Genomic DNA, 16,599 nt, shown 5'->3' on the forward strand with positions numbered 1-16,599 from the left:
TGACTGAGACTTTAAAAATAACGGAGCAAACGGCTGAGAAGGTGAAAGAAATGGATGCCAACACTAAAAAAGTCAAGAAAAATGTGCAAAAGCTGGAAAAGAAACAAGCTTCGGAAGAATCACAACTTTTTCAACTGAAAATGGAGAAAGCAAATTTGGCCCTACGGTTTCAAGGGGTCCCAGAATTAAAAGGCGAGAATCTAAAGCAACTCCTGAGTGAAGCATTAGCCCCAGTTACAGATTTGAAAGCGGAGTATACGAAATGGATGTGGTCTACAGGTCCTATTCCGTGTACATTAAGAAGAATAATCTACTTGGGGAAATAGTGGTCAGATTCTCGAAGAGGCATGTGAGGGACTCTATCCTGAAAGCAACTACAGGAACACCCTTGAACATTGGGGACAATACCATCAGGATTTTAAAAGACATTCCATTTGAAATAAGGCAAAAGAGGAAGAAATATAAAGACTTAATCCTTTTTCTACAAACAAACAGCATTGTCTACAGATGGTTACTTCCAGAATGCGTCGTTTTCAAACTACACAATAAAACAGAAAAGATTGACTCTGTTTTCAAAGCACGTGAGTTCCTGAGAGTGCAGCTGGGAGAGACAGTCGAGGTCAAGAAGGAAAAAGATCACAGCAAATCCAGTGGTGAATTGGACTCGGTGTCTTCCAACAAGGACTCTCTTTCCTATAAGGGGGTGGGTGCCCCCAAATGTACGTATAAAGAGGATTAGAAAAGACAAGTCAAAATGAAGGCTGAAGGACTCTGAATTGTGCCTTAAAATTTTAATTTTATTATGGGATGCTCTGGGGGTTCTCTTAAACAGTTAAATCAATGCATAAAAAGATAAAAAAATTAGCATAGCTGACTATGTTCAAAGTAATACTAGCAATTTAATATTAACATTTATACAAGCTGTTATGCTCTCCTATACTTGGGGTTTTAGTTATTAGTGGTTTTCTTTCCTTTCTCCCTAGATGTAGTTACCCCTTCCCAATTTTTCGTTGTAGTTTGTAGTCTATTAAAAAATGCAATAAAAAATCCCCTCCAGGGGGCCAAAAACACACACAAAAAACCCTGATTCTCCTAGATTAGAGTCTATGCTCCTAACCACTACACCAAACTGGCAAGGGCAGATTTGATTTTTCACCCAGAATATGGAACCTTTCCATAATATCTAACAAATAAATAGCAATAAAGTAAGAAATGCTCCTCTCTTTGTACTAGATGAGCACTGCAAGGGAAAAACTGAGGACAAAACCACAAGGGAAAACAGAGACAGTGTGCTGGAATGCTTCATGCCGGACTGAGGTTTAAATTATGTTCTGCACACTCAGAGCATACATGGGGCACTTGGGTGATGGGAACTCTAGAAAAAGGGTATTTTGCGACAAAAAGGGAGAACTCTACCCATATAGACATGACAGCAGGAACAAATACTATTGTAGCACATGGTTAACTCTGTTCAGAACACTTGTAAGTTCTCACTTTCAGAACACCAACCAAGAGCCTTCACTTTCCAGCTGGGGGATACAGGAAAGCATGGGAGGGCAATTTCCTGCCTCAGGCTGTGACAACTACAATGGTTTACTCTGCTTTCGTGCACTGCCTTAGTTACCCCATTGCCCTCTAAGCTGTGGAGTCTGGTGAGCAAAATTTCTGCTTTGTGAGCTACTGGCATTAAAGTTGTGAGCGAGCAATTTGGCTCCTGCCAAATTAGTTTGCTCTTGAGCCCTCCTTCCTGAGCTAAGACAAAAAGGTGTGAGCCGGAGGCTAAAAAACTGTGAGCTAGCTCACACTAACTCAGCTTAGAGGGAACACTGGTCTACTCCTGTACAAAATTCCAAGCAGACACAAATGTAGTAATGGGCAATATTCTGTAGCATTCACATTAACAACCGCCCGCTGAGCCTGTGAAACAACAAAACAGCTGCAGTGACCGGTGTGCATAAAGCTACCCCTATTGTTACAGTCTGGCTCCTGTCCTAGGCTGTTGAAACAAATGAGTGGGAAACCACATTTACACGGTTCTGTGGATGCACTAAAATTAGTTTTCAGTGCCTTTGGGATTTCCCCCCTTAAACTGAAACAATATATGGGATATACATGTTCTATCGTCTTCAATTTTTTTTTTACAAATATCATTCCAACACAGTAATTTCCACATAAAGATTTGAAGTTGTTTGAACAGAATGTTCAAACTACACTTGATTTGTTTTTCCTAATCAAATACTTCAGCTCAGGTATTTGTTACTGTCAGAACCAAAATTCCCTCTAAGCTGTGCTAGGGGGCACTGGCACACAAAATTTTAGCTCCAGTTCAGGGAGTTTAAGTTTCTGCTCACACTAAGGCATTTTTTCCACTCCACTGGAAACAATGGAAGATGAGGCACCTCATTCTAGGGCCCACATAATTGGACCCCATGGCCCAATCTTTTTGAAACTTTGGGTTTTTTTTGAGGAGGCTCCAGCAGGTATGCTGCAAATTTGGTGACTCTACCTTAAAAAACAGTGCCCCCCCTCAAGAGCCCCAGATATTCCTGAATTGATTCTCCATTATAACCTATGGGGCCCATTGACTATAATGCAGTCGGAAAAAATAGATTTTTTTTGTACACTCGTTATGCTTTTCAGTATGATTTGTAAGCTGCCTTGAATCACAGGAAAAGTGGGATATAAATATTTAAATAAATAAGTAATTTGGGCAGGTTGATAACATTTAAGCGACTTCCTCTTTGTTAGGTTAGGCAGGGTTCTGACAGTGATTGTTCCACCTCTGTTATACTTGACCTGTAAATTTGTCATATTTCACTAAAAAAACGCAAAATAGATGTGAGGCCCCCCCCCCATACACACAAGCTCCAAAAACACAGTGATTTCTTCAAACACTTTCAAACTCAAGACCTCTTTGAGAATACGAATCATTCACCAACACTGACATAAAACATAATGCCTCTGCTCTAGAGACGCAAAGGCCTGGGGAAAAAACTGGAAAAATTCAGGAAAAAACCTTCTCCCCCCCATTTTTTTTCTGAGGCCTTTTCCCCATTTTTCCAAATGAAAAATTGGAAATTTGGGGGAGTACTGAAAAAAAGAATGACAAAGAGCATGCTGTAGACATATACAGCTCTTACATTCAAGATTCAAGATGCATGTCTACACCTACGAGGATACCTAATTTTGAAAGGGGGACATGCAGGGCTTTTATGGCTTCTGTTGTCCTTTTGACCAGACTCTTCCCCTTTCTCACAATACAAGACCCTTTCTCACAATACAAGAACTCGTGGGCACTCCATGAAACTGCAGAGCGGTCGGGTTAGAACGGATAAAAGGAAGTACTTCTTCACCCAAAGAGTGATTAACACATGGAATTCACTGCCACAGGAAGTGGTGGCGGCTACAAGCATGGACGGCTTCAAAAGGGAATTAGATAAGCATATGGAGCAGAGGTCCATCAGTGGCTATTAGCCACAAGGTATGCTGCATTTTATATTGTTACAGCAGTAAAATTAGTGTACATTTGATAGGACAGTAAGTATTGCCTACATTTCAATTTTCCCCAAAATTTCCATTTGGGGGGAAACTGACAAAACAGGTCTATCCAAGGCTTTAAAATTTCCAGGAATTTCCTGGTTTCCGTGTCCAAAATGAACTGGTCAGGATCACCAATGACATTCCATATACACCAACAATGACAAAAGCATGCAGCTATTTTATGCAGAATTAAGTATACCTAAAGTAATGGATTTCAATGACCTTAAGAGACCCAACTCCGTATCAAAAGAAGCTGTTGGTCCTTTGGTCTATGGCCATCTAACAATTTCAATTGTGTATTTCTTTAGTATAAAAGAACGAGGTACACACAAAATTCTTTTCTGTAGCTACTTACCTAAAGTAATGGATTTCAATGTGACCCAACTCCGTATCAAAAGAAGCTGTTGGCCCTTTGGTCTATGGCCATCTAACAATTTCAATTGTGTATTTCTTTAGTATAAAAGAACGAGGTACACACAAAATTCTTTTCTGTAGCTACTAAAATAGGTGTTATCCAAAAAGGACACCTCCTTTCTGCAAAGCATAACAGGATGCTAATCTAAAATGACATCATATCCTAATCTAAGCATAACAGGATCCTAATCTAAGATGAAACATGCCCAAGCTTGCCTTCTGGTTGAACAGACTTAAGCCAGTGATTTTCAAACGGTGGATTATGAAACATAACAGGGTGAGGTGGGAGAGAAAATTGCAGCAACACTGATGAAAAATCTGGGCTTGCCTCCATACACATAACGGAAAATGGTTATGAAATACACTCTGATGCTCAACAAAACCATATATTTATAACATCAATAAATGGGGAGAAAGTCCTATATACTTGTTCAGAATTAACATGTGGGATTTTCATTTTATGTTGCATAAGGAGCATGTACTGAGGCTGGCAAGAGTCCCAAAAGGCACAATAAGTTTAGAAGCAGGGTCCCTCTCCCCCCTCAAAAGCCACCCTTCAAGAAGTCTGGGAACCACCTGACTTCAGCTACAGCCGTATACACACTCCAGTAACAATCTCAAAACACTCCACTAACAACTCAGCCTAACTACAGCCTCACCTTTGAAACATGAGTGAACCAAAATCAACAAAGTGAACAGTGTGAAGAGAGGCACCGCAAAGATAACTCCAGACGGTTCCATAGGCCAAAGCCCAATTCCTTAGTCTCAAAATCGGCTTACTTCATGCTCCTGACAAAGAAGGCTCTGCTCCATAAAAACTAAAAGTGGCATGAGTCCAAATAGATGTGCACTGGGCCTTCGTACTAGTACTTTTTGAAAAAGAAATTCAGGGGGCACCACTAAAACAGACCTTTCAAAACTACAAACATGGAATCCCCGGCACAAGACCAGATAGACCTCAAACCTCAAAGTTGCCCACCAGACACTTTGAAGCTCTTGCTGCAGCACACCCAAGGTTGCCAACTCTGGGTTGGAGGATTCCTGGAGATGTGGGGTGGAGCTGGGGGAGGGGAAGGTACTCAACAGGGACATGATGGCATAGACTCCACTCTAGGGTTGCCAGCTCCAGGTTGAGAAATACCTGGAGATTTGAGGGGTGGAGCCTCAGGAGGGCGGAGTCTGCGGCATAATGCCATAGTGTCCAACTTCTAAAGCAGCTGTTTTCTCCAGGTGAACTGATCTCCATCACCTAGAAATCAGTTGTAATAGCAGGAGATCCCCAGCCACCAACTGGAGGTTGGTAACCCTACTCCACCTTCCAAAGCAGTGGCTTTCCCAAGGGAACTCTTTAGTCTGGAAATCAGTTCTAATTATCTGACCAGGCCCCACCTGGGGATTGGCAACCCTACTCCACCATCCAAAGCAGTGGCTTTCCCAGGGGAACTCTTCAGTCTGGAAATCAGTTCTAATTATGGGAGCTGACCAGGCCCCACCTGGAGGTTGGTAACCCTAAGCACACCTGCCGTCCGAAACACGCCTAGACAGAAGAAGAAGGGGCACTGAAGAAACTTTACTTCAATGCAAAAGCGCTCAGGATTGGAACCGCGGCCCTGGAGCCTCCTGTCCGCCCACTTCGGCAACCAAAAGCAGGCAGGATTCGGTTCTATCACCCTCAGGGGCAAGTGGGGAGTCCCCCATCGCCGCCGAGGAGGACTGGGGGGCTTCGCGGACGCCGCTTCCCACACGCAGGACGGAAGTGCCACGAGCCTTACTCGCCTCGCTTTTCCAAACCCCGAGCCCATCACCTACCCCGCTGCCCGACGCCATCTTGCCTCAGGAGCGTCACGGAAACCGGAAACCGTCGCGCACTCTCGGGGTACGTCATTAAGCGCGCCAGAAAACCCAGCCTATCTCTATGGCAACCAACGCCTCAGACAGACAGAGAGCGCGTGTTTCCGGTAGGGGGATCGGAATTTCCGAATGACTCGTGTCCGCTCTAGGCGCCGTCTCGTCTGCTCACAACGAGGCTTTTCTCGGTGAGGATCAGGCTTTGGCGGGATAGAGATGGGGGGCAGAGCGGCCTCCAAAGGCCTCGTAAGAAACGCTTCCTTCAGATCCTAAGCGGACCACGGAGTCAGCCTTTAAGCAACCGCCGTCTTCCACCCTCAGTTGCTGTATAGGGTATTCTGTTTATTTATCTTCGTTTTAGTTGCCCTTTGACCTGTCTTGCAGGGTGGTTGTTATAAGGGCTATGAAATAAATGTGGGAGCTGGGATGTTCAAACTTGAACTTCAAATCCTTTAGCTAATGTTAAGTCCTATGGAGTGGTCTTGTCCACAAAAGTTTATACTGGAGTTGCTCTATTGAATGCATTCGTACCTTTCCTTTCTCCCCAGTGGAGACCTAAAGTGTCTTACCGTGTTCTCTGCGCCTCTATTTTATCCTCACAACAACCCTGTGAGGTAGGTTAGGCTGAGAGAGGCTGCAGTCACACACACTAAATAATCCACTTTCAATGCACTTTCCTACTGAATTTTGCCAAGTCACACAGTAAAATCCAGTTGGAAAGTGCATTGAAAGTGGATTATTTAGTGTGTGTGAGCGCAGCCCGAGTGTGACTGGCCCATGGTCACCCAGCGAGCTTCCATGGCATAAGTAGGGGTTCAAACCCAAGTTTCACAGATATGAGTCCACCACTGCACCACATTGGCATTGTGTGTGTGTTTTTATGCCTCTTAGTCTTTAAATGTTCTATATATTTTTCTTGCAACAGATTAACACAGTTACTCCTCTTGAATAGTTAGGGCAGTAAGTATCTCTCATCCTAGCCCACCTCACATTATTTGTTGTTAGGATAAAAGCAGGGGGGAGACTGTGTACTCCTGAGGTTGAACTGAGAAGAAAAATTGGATGCATTGAAATAAGTAATATCCACACGTGTTGATGCAGTATATTTGGCCGCATTGGTAGTCTGTTACAAATAAACCGGAGTCTTGTGGTATTTTCAATACTTTAAAGTGTTGACAAAGCTTCTGTTTATATAAGAGCCGTGTAGATCCTTAAGCATGCTGGGGCTGTGTCCTGATTCCAGAGTTGTTAGTGGTGTATGCAGCTTTGTTCTGTCAGCCCTATATCCTTCCAGGTTTGCTTTTCTGAGGCTGCCTACTGCATTTCTCACATAAGGAATTTCTTTTTCAATTGGCGTTTCTCAGGTAAGGAATTTCTTTTTTAATTGCCTTTCTCCCCCTCTTTTAGGCTGTTTCTGCTGCTTAGAATGCAGGGAGTTCTTTAAAGTTGGTTTGTGGAGACCTGGTTTGTCCTGCAGCAAGGAACTACAGCTACTGAACTTGGATCGTGTCAGCTCTTGACCATGCTCTGTGTCCACTCTTTCCTCAGAAGGGCTTCGTGCAACAGCCTGCCCCTGGCAGTGCAGCGTTCTGTCCTGCGGGCCTTCTCAGTTCATCTACAAAATCAGGTGCATCTCATTTACCAGAACTTTATTCTCATTTTTGCAGCTTGCATGTTTTTCTGTTGCAGGGTTTTGAAGCACAAGCCTCTTTGTGCTGTAGCATCAGACTTTCACCAGTAGATGAAGATAAGTTTAGACAGAAGCGGTGTTCTACAGATCCAACAGCTAAGATGTTTTTCATCCCAGCAATGGCCTTTTAAGCCAAAGGAATTTGCTACATTTCACTCATAAGGGTTTCACAGCTGACTTTTATTTTTATCAGAGGTTTTTCTGTCCCTGTGCCTCCCCTTGATTTGCAGATATCTCTTCAGCCACAAAGAGGGGGAACGCGAAAGAGAGCACATGGCACTACTATTTTAAAATGTCATTGTGTCCTTTCTTTTGGCTATTTTGTAGAAGAAGATAGAACACTCATTTAAAAAATCTGAGATCAGATTTGCTGCTCATTTCTACACTTTCCCTCCAAACCCAGAAAGAGATTTTCAGTGATGTTCACACTGCTCATATGTGTACTTACTCAGAGGTAAGTCCCCAGTGGGTTTAATGGGACTTTCTCCCAGGCAATTCTATATAGGTCCCATTCACACGGAGAAGTTGCCACGCTAAAGACACGGATGATAGGTGGATTTTCGGTCCGGGATCACACCGCAACATCTCGGACGCGTAGTATACCCGTGGCTTCTCGCCGAAAATGTGGAGTAAAAAACTACCACATACAATGTACTAGTTTCTGGAAAATGTGGGGCAAGGGTGGGCGTCTGATCGCGTTTCTGCTTGAATCCCGTGACATCCGGTGCCCGTCCATGTCCCATCGCACACCGGATGGGGGTTTTTTTGTAAGTCTCCATAGGATGCGCACAAACGATCATGCACATATGCAAACTTCGGTGTGAAAAAAAAATCCCATTTGCCACGGAAGTGGCACCTAGCAATTGCCAGTGTGATCGCGCTGCTTCTTTGCCACGCTGCAGGATAACCGTGTGATTGGCACCTAACGGCCTAACCACGGGACCTCGATGGGACGTGTGACCGGGCTGCCACGCGTTACTTAGCTCCGGGGCTAACAGCCACGCCCCCCCCCCCGCATTTTCCGGCCCGTGTGACCGGGGCCATAGGATTGCAGCCTTGAACCTATGAAACTGTGTCATAATGAGTCTGATGATTAGTCCGCCCAGCCCTGTCCACTTTGGTTGACAGTACATTTCAGGGGCTCCCCTACTGACCATTCCAGCCCTGCAACTGGAGATCCTTCTACCTGGGGTGCTGGGAGTTGAGCCTGGAGAGATGCATTGCAAAGCATGTGCTCTGGACTATACTGATGGGCCTCTCTTTCAGTCAGGAAAAACTGCCTAAAGAAGTCTGTTCCTCTTGCTCTAGACAGTTACTCTATCGGAAAAAGTAAAGTCTACTCTATGAACTCTTGCCACCAGAACTCATTCACCTTTTTGGTGCCACAGAACAATGTGTTCTTTGAAAACTTATCAGTCCTCTTTCACTTTTATTATAAGTTTTTTCAGACAGGAATTTATACTAAGTTTAAATTATGTTTAATTTAAACTAAAAGGCCCTGGCCTTTTTAGTAGAAAAATACATAGTCTTTATAACAATCTTAAATAGTAGATAGTATGAATGTACAAAACCCCAAATGTAAATAAATTACGGACTAGCCCAAATGTCTTCACATTTCACCAGAAAATACACATGCTGGGTAGTATTTGAACTTCTAAAAATGCGTATTTGTTGACTAGAAAAAAATTGATAAAAAGGCTAAAAATTACACAGGTGAAAAGAAATAATAATTTCATGTGTTCATTAATTTTGAAAAGACTGAAAAGGATGAGGACTTTAGAAGGTATATTGTATGATTTATGTTTAAAGAATTGTTTCCCTTTTATTAACACAGTCTGTCACCTGATCAGTCTAGGAATTATTGCATTGTAGCAGGCTGTGGAAGGTCGGTAGTTCAGCAGTTTGAGACCCGGGTGTGCCGCATGACGGAGTGAGCTCCCGTCTCTAGTTCCAGCTCCTGCCAACCTTGATTTATGTTTAAAGAATTGTTTCCCTTTTATTAACACAGTCTGTCACCTGATCAGTCTAGGAATTATTGCATTGTTACAGTAGAAAAGAGTAAGAGTTCAGTAGTACCCTAAAGACTAAAAAAAAATGTGGTAGGGTATGAGCTTTCGTGAGTCACTGCTCACCTCTTCAGATTCCTAAAGTATCTGAAAAATGAGCAGTGACTCACGAAAGTTCATACCCTACCACAAATTTTGTTAGTCTTTAAGGCGTTACTGTAGTTTCTAGAATGAAGGATAGTTGTTTCACAAATCCCATGTGCCTTTTGACCAAACTTGTAATGCAGGGCTGTCAAACATATGGCCTGTGGGCTGGATGCGGCCCCCGCAAGGCTCAGATCCAGTCCAGAGCAACTTCCTTCTGCTTCCTTTTCCAGGGCTGCTGCTGCAACTGCACCGTAGCTTGCTTTTCCCCCAGCCCTTTGCTCTTTGCTCTTTGCTTCCAGTTTCCTGCCTCCCTTCCACCACCACCCCCAGTTCCCTCAGTGGCTGCTTCATGTAGGAGAGATACAAAGACAAGCCCTTCTAAGGTCCTGGTCACATGAGCAGGATACTGCACCGCTGAAGGGAGGCAAATTAGAGCCGGAGCAAAAAGAACCGCGGTAGCGCAATTTGATGCGCCTCCGTGGCTCCGTGCTCTGGCCTTTGGCAGGCGATCAGACGTAGCGTAGTAAAACAGACGTTGCGCGTTTGTGCGCATGCATGGGACGGGGAACGGCGCTGACTGTGACGGGCTACCAGCGCTTCCCTGATCAGATGCCTGGAGTTACCTTGCATCATCCGGAAGGTAGTGCTCTGTTGCCGGTACCTTTTCAGTGCGCATTTTCGGGCCGAAGGGACAGATTGGGGACGGGTGCGTGACGCTTCCCAGATGTTGCAGTATGATCGCGCCCGTTTGATGTACCCTCAACCCGTCTGTTTCACGAGGCAAATCCTCCCGTGTGACCGGGGCCTAATTCTTTCACTCACTCTCACTCACTCACATGCACAGCTTCTGTTTCCTGCTCCAAGGCTCTTTTGGGGAGGAAGGGAGAGGGAGGAGAGAGAGAGAGAGAGAGAGAGAGAGAGAGAGAGAGAGAGAGAGAGAGAGAACAAAGTTGGAGTCCTATGGCAGTTTTAAGACCAACAACGTTTTATTCCAGGTGTAAGCTTTTGTGTGCAAGCACACTTCTTCTTTTTTGGAGGATGGATGGATGCATTCTTCTCACAATTAAACTTTACATTGAAGAAATTATTTTGGCTTATTCCGAAAAGGGTTTTTTTAAAGACTGGATTTCTCTGTTCCTATCTAGATTTTATTTTCTTTCAAAAAGACCCCGATTAGGAATTGGATTGCTCCTTACATCTTGGAGAGTGGAGTGATTTCAGATGCCAAATGAGAATAGCACACATTGGTAATGACACAGGAAAACAGTCTCAGTTCAGTCCTATTGAGGCAGACTCAACATGGGTTCTGTAAGGGAAGATCTTGTCTCACTAACCTGTTAATGTTCTTTGAGGGGGTGAACAAACATGTGGACAAGGGGGATCCAATAGATATTGTTTACCTTGACTTCCAGAAAGCTTTATACAGAGTGTTGGACTGGATGGGCCTTTGGCCTGATCCAACATTGGCATCTCTTATGTTCTTATGTTTTTATGTCCTGGAGGATGCACTGTCTTGAGCTTCATTATCAGTTGCAATTCAGCAGTCTCTCTTTCTAATCTCCCTTTGAAATGCCTTTGTAAGAGCACTGCTACTCTTACGTCAGCAGCTGAATGTTATGGTTTCTAATGTCAGACTTACGTCCATTTATTCTTTGCATCCTCCTGGACTGAATCTTCTTGTATGGAATTGACACCTAGGTTTCCTGTCTCATCACCAGTGCTGATATCTCCACACCTACTACCCTTCTGCATATCACACCTAATCTAATCAAGCCTTCTATTGTCATTCAGCATCTGAAATCACCTTTATAACGTTTATATCTCTGATACCGTGCGTTACATTTTATGGCGAACGTGGCCTGGCCCAACAAAGTGACATTTATGTCTCGTAACAAATGAGTTAATTTCTCGTAACAAATGAGTTTGACACCTCTGTTTTAATGCCTCAAATGCAAACAGCAGGGTATAGATTTGAATTTGCAGAAGAGCTGTATAATGTGGTGATAACCGGGGGGGGGGGCGCTTAGGGACTCATTTTTTTCCTCCATTCATCACACCTGTTTGATCTTTTCCTAGGCTGCTGAAGAAGCAGCGAATCCTCCATCCCCACAGCTGCGAGCCAATGCGAAGACGGAAAATCTCATTCTCAAAACTCCCAAGGTAACGCTCCATCTCAATTGCCCATCTGGGTCTTCTTCTGCCACTTCCTTTTTCCAAGTCCCCTTGAAGCGGCGCTTGGCTCCTCTGGGACAAGCTGCTGCCCCCTCCTCCCTCAAGAGGATCCGGCCGTTTCCCACGTACAGGGTGCAGCTTTGGTTGCTTTTTCCAAATCTGTCCTCTCTTCCAATCACTCCCTATTATTTTCAGCAGCGCTTGATTCTCGTTGCAGGCTTTTTGGCATCGGTCCAGATATTCAGTGTTCAACAATTAAAGCAGCTGGAAACTCTTCAGCTGTTGGCTGCTGCCACCGTTACAACTGCGTAGATTTCACTGAGTTTTATTTTTAAAACTGCTTTTGCTTAAGCTCCAATTTGGTCTCTCTGTTTGGGCTTTCAGGGCACCAGGGATTTTAGCCCCAAGCAGATGGCCATCCGGGAGAAGATCTTCAGCACCATCATCAGCTGCTTCAAGCGTCATGGAGCGGTTACAATAGACACACCTGTCTTTGAGCTGAAGGTGAGGAGAGCTGGGTCTCCCTGTATACTGTCGGCAGGGTGGCCGGCCCCTACATAAGGGAAGATCCTCAGGCCTGTCTCTGCAGAGGGCTGCAACCCTGACTCTCGTGCTTCCGCTCCCTTGAATTCAACAGCACCTGTTTCCGTGGGGCCACCTTGTGACAGTTTATGCAGACTCCCTCCAGATTTCCATCAAGCAGCTGTTTTAACTGCCTTGAAGGCAGCTGCAGCTTAACGGTGATCTAATGGGAGGAAAGAGGAAGATGAAAATTAGCCATTCATTACGAACGTACGTTAAACTGCTCTATATTAGACATGGCTTGATATAAGCCGAGATACACTGCATTGCTTTTTTTTTTCCCCTTCAAGGACCTCTTGTTGGATGGTCATTGGGAGGAGTCAAAGCTGGTGTACGACCTGAAGGATCAAGGTGGGGAGGAGCTATCCCTTCGCTACGACTTGACTGTATCCTACCAAAAGTCCCTTATCTGAGACCACCCTTGAAGAGCGGGCTGTGTTGACCTCTTGGGGCGAGACTGTGCCACTTGCTGCCCTCTTGCAGCATTGTCCATGCTGGTGACTTGCTTCTTTGCATGAGGCTGCCATTGAAGGCGTGTTTTTTTGGGGGGGGGGTGCCTTTGGGGGAGGGTCATGCTTACAGGAAGCACATTACCGACATCCTCTCACAGTCAGCACTGGTTGCTAGTACATTACTGGGCACACTTTAAAATGCTGCAACAAAGCTTTAAAGGCTTAAATATTCTAGGCCAGCATACTTTAAACTGGGCCTTCTTCCAAATAAGCCCCTTCAGTGGGGGTTGTGTGGGAAAGGCTGCCCTGCAATGTTCCCTCTAAGCTGTGGAGTCTTGTGAGCAAAAATTCTACTTTGTGAGCTGCCGGCATTAAAGTTGTAAGCGAGCAATTTGGCTGCTGCATAAACTAGTTTGCTCTGGAGCCCTCCTTCCTGAGCTAAGGCGAAAATGTGTGAGCCGGAGGCTAAAAAACTGTGAGCTAGCTCACACTAACTCAGAGGGAACACTGCTGCCCTGTATTCTGTTTGTGAGGAAGATTCCTAGAGGAAGAGCACGGGTCACTCACTGTCTGCTCCGAAGACATGCTGGCGCTTCTCAGTGCTGTTCCTAAAGATGCCCGCATTGTTGTGTCCTTAGCAAGTTTTAGGGAAATGATAAAAACTGACCTGATCTGCCCGATCCATAGAGATGCTGACTATCTCAAGGCCGAACTACATGTTGCAACATTGGGGCTCTTCCACTGTGTAATTCAGCCTTAAAGAACAACTGGGGAGGAGGCAGGGATATGGATCTGTCAAGGATGGGCGAGTGGGCGTCAACATGGCAAATGGGGTTCAATGTGGCCAAGTGCAAGGTGATGCACATTGGAGCCAAAAATCCTAAATATAAATACACATTGATGGGGTCTGAACTGGCAGAGACTGATCAAGAGAGAGATCTTGGAGTTGTAGTGGATAACTCACTGAAAATGTCGAGACAGTGTGCGACTGCAATAAAGAAGGCCAATGCTATGCTGGGGATTATTAGGAAGGGTATTGAAAACAGATCAGCCAATATAATAATGCCCCTATATAAATCAATGGTGAGACCTCATTTGGAATACTGTGTGCAGTTCTGGGCACCACACCTTAAAAAGGATATTATAGCTTTGGAAAAAGTGCAGAAAAGGGCAACTCGAATGATAAAAGGGTTGGAACACTTTCCCTATGAGGAAAGGTTAAAGCGCTTAGGGCTCTTTAGCTTGGAGAAAAGACGACTGAGGGGTGACATGATCGAGGTTTATAAGATTATGCATGGGAAAGAGCAGGTAAAGAAAGAGGTACTTTTCTCCCTTTCTCACAATACAAGAACTCGTGGGCACTCCATGAAACTGCAGAGCGGTCGGGTTAGAACGGATAAAAGGAAGTACTTCTTCACCCAAAGAGTGATTAACACATGGAATTCACTGCCACAGGAAGTGGTGGGTGCTACAAGCATGGACGGCTTCAAAAGGGAATTAGATAAGCATATGGAGCAGAGGTCCATCAGTGGCTATTAGCCACAAGGTATAGCTAGGGGCTCTGGGGCAAGTGATGCTCTGTCTTCTTGGTGCTTGGGGGGGGGTCAACAGTGGGAGGGCTTCTAATGTCCTGGCCCCACTGCTGGACCTCCTGATGGCACTGGTATTTCTGGCCACTGTGTGACACAGAGTGTTGGACTGGATGGGCCTTTGGCCTGATCCAACATTGGCGTCTCTTATGTTCTTATGTTCTTATGATCAGAGAGGAGCCTATATTGCACACAGTGAGGCTGATTCTTCCAAAAGATTCTTGGAGGACCCTACTTCTAAACACTGACAGGATGGCAGCCTTCAGGCTGCTGATAAAAGAGAACTGTCCCCATGTGCTAATGCTTTGGGCGAGTCTCCTTGACTCTTTTTCTCAGGTGCCGTTTGCCCGATATTTGGCGATGAACAGGATCACCAATTTTAAGCGGTACCATATTGCCAAAGTCTACAGGCGTGATCAGCCAACCATGGCTAGAGGGCGCTACCGAGAGTTCTGCCAGTGTGTGAGTATTTGCCGACTGCTCAGCTCCTGAGCGTGGAGAGAGTGTTCTGTGTGCCTTCTGTCTTTGAAGCTCGGACTGGAGCTGAAGGGCTCTGTGAGTGGAATGCAGAAGATGCACGGGAGGATTTGGGCTGTTTTGTACTACTGAGAGACAGGAGCTATATGCGGAGTATCTCAGCCAACGTGGGTCTCACGTCCAGGTTACGCTTTTATGATTTTGATGGCTGCCTTCTCTTCTCCCCCCCCCCCCCCCCGGCACATTGCTGGCAACTACGATCCCATGATTCCTGACGCAGAGTGCCTGAAGGTCATGCATGAGATCTTGAGTGCCCTGCAGTGTGGAGAGTTCCTTATCAAAGTAAGAGAGCTTGTTGGTCTTCCTTCTCCCTCTCTCTTGGCCAGAGTGGGGTCAGTGTTGCCTGAACATTGCTTTCAGGAAAAAGAATTGGAACAAAACCAAGGTGTTAAAAAAGGGGTGTGAAGGTGATTGTCTATATCGTGTTCCTACATGGTTTCTAGATCAAGATGGGTAGCCATGTTAGTCTGTTTGTAGCAATAGAAGAGAGCAAGAGTCCAATAGCACCTTAAAGACTAACAGAAGTTGTGGCAGGGTGGGAGCTTGCATGAGTCACTGCTCACTTCTTCAGATACAGCTGGTATTTAAGTCCATCTGTCATATCAAAACATTGATGGATTCCCATTCTGTGCAGCTAGATGTGGTGCCTTCCTTGGAGACAGATCAAGATTTTAGTCTGTCTGTAGCAACAGAACAGAGCAAGAGTCCAATAGCACCTTAGAAGACTAACTAAATTTGTGGCAGGGTAGGAGCTTTCGTGAGTCACTGCTCACTTCTTCAGATACAGCTACATTGTTTCTGTTGAACGTTCCTCTTTTTACCCCCAGATCAATGACAGGCGCATTTTGAATGGGATCTTTCGTGTGTGTGGTGTTCCTGATGTGAAATTTGAAACCACTTGCTCCACTCTTGACAAACTGGGCAAGGTAAAGAATCTTCAGGACAGTCTTTTGGACCTTGACTATGTCTTAGTGCTTTGCAGCCATAAATTCATCAGGTATGCACCAAATAAGTGGATTACTTAATTCCGTGTCAGCCTTGGCTGGCCAGCACTCTCCATGCTTCTACCACACCTGTGTTCACAGAGCTAAACATTCCCCTGTTGGGGTGTGTTGCTCACAAAGAGATGTGGCTGTCAGCTGCTTCACTGGGAATGAATTGCCACAGCTGAGGCTATGCTGAGCTCAGCAGTCTCCTGTCTCTTCCACAGGTGAGCTGGGCGGAAGTGAAAAGGGAGATGGTCCAAGAGAAGGGGCTTCTGCCTGAGGCTGCAGAGAGTATCGGCCAATACGTTCAGCTCTCTGGTAAGTTTCAGTGCAGGCACAGTGTAGAACGAGGCAGCCAGGTTGGCTGAGAATGTGGACAGGTTCCCTTGTGTTCCCATGGATTTTCGGAGCCCCGGCAGCACCGAGGGAGTCCCAACCAGGGGTCATTTCCTGCAGGAGCCCACAGGAGTGGAGCTCCGGCAGTAAAGAGCCCAGGGGGCGGGCACATACAACAAGCCCCGCCCCCTGCTCCCAGCATCCCTCAGTCAGAGCAAGAAGCAGCCAGGTAAGCCCCCTCCCCCGGCCCCCTGGTCCAAAACTGTCCAGTGGCACCTTTAAGACCAAGTTTTATTCAGG

General features: G+C 45.4%; 2 protein-coding genes across 2 annotated transcripts in view; one reads left to right on the plus strand and one right to left on the minus strand.

Moving 5' to 3' along the window:
* The window catches only part of ZMAT2 (zinc finger, matrin-type 2), a 40,805-nt gene extending 34,975 nt beyond the window's left edge, over positions 1–5,830 (minus strand). The window contains exon 1 of the mRNA XM_015417540.1: positions 5,764–5,830. Coding sequence (XP_015273026.1) covers positions 5,764–5,781 — 18 coding nt within the window. The 5' untranslated portion in view covers positions 5,782–5,830. The remainder of the gene's footprint in view (positions 1–5,763) is intronic.
* A 227-nt stretch (positions 5,831–6,057) lies between these two features.
* The window catches only part of LOC107115774 (histidine--tRNA ligase, cytoplasmic-like), an 18,088-nt gene continuing 7,546 nt past the window's right edge, over positions 6,058–16,599 (plus strand). Inside the window, exons 1-10 of the mRNA XM_015417539.1 lie at positions 6,058–6,135; positions 7,210–7,429; positions 11,722–11,805; positions 12,202–12,321; positions 12,690–12,785; positions 14,777–14,902; positions 15,025–15,031; positions 15,159–15,259; positions 15,805–15,903; positions 16,188–16,281. Coding sequence (XP_015273025.1) covers positions 7,325–7,429; positions 11,722–11,805; positions 12,202–12,321; positions 12,690–12,785; positions 14,777–14,902; positions 15,025–15,031; positions 15,159–15,259; positions 15,805–15,903; positions 16,188–16,281 — 832 coding nt within the window. The 5' untranslated portion in view covers positions 6,058–6,135; positions 7,210–7,324. The remainder of the gene's footprint in view (positions 6,136–7,209; positions 7,430–11,721; positions 11,806–12,201; positions 12,322–12,689; positions 12,786–14,776; positions 14,903–15,024; positions 15,032–15,158; positions 15,260–15,804; positions 15,904–16,187; positions 16,282–16,599) is intronic.

The sequence above is a fragment of the Gekko japonicus genome, unplaced genomic scaffold (genome assembly GCF_001447785.1).
Source record: "Gekko japonicus isolate JY-2015 unplaced genomic scaffold, Gekko_japonicus_V1.1 scaffold4667, whole genome shotgun sequence".
Taxonomy (NCBI): domain Eukaryota; kingdom Metazoa; phylum Chordata; class Lepidosauria; order Squamata; family Gekkonidae; genus Gekko; species Gekko japonicus.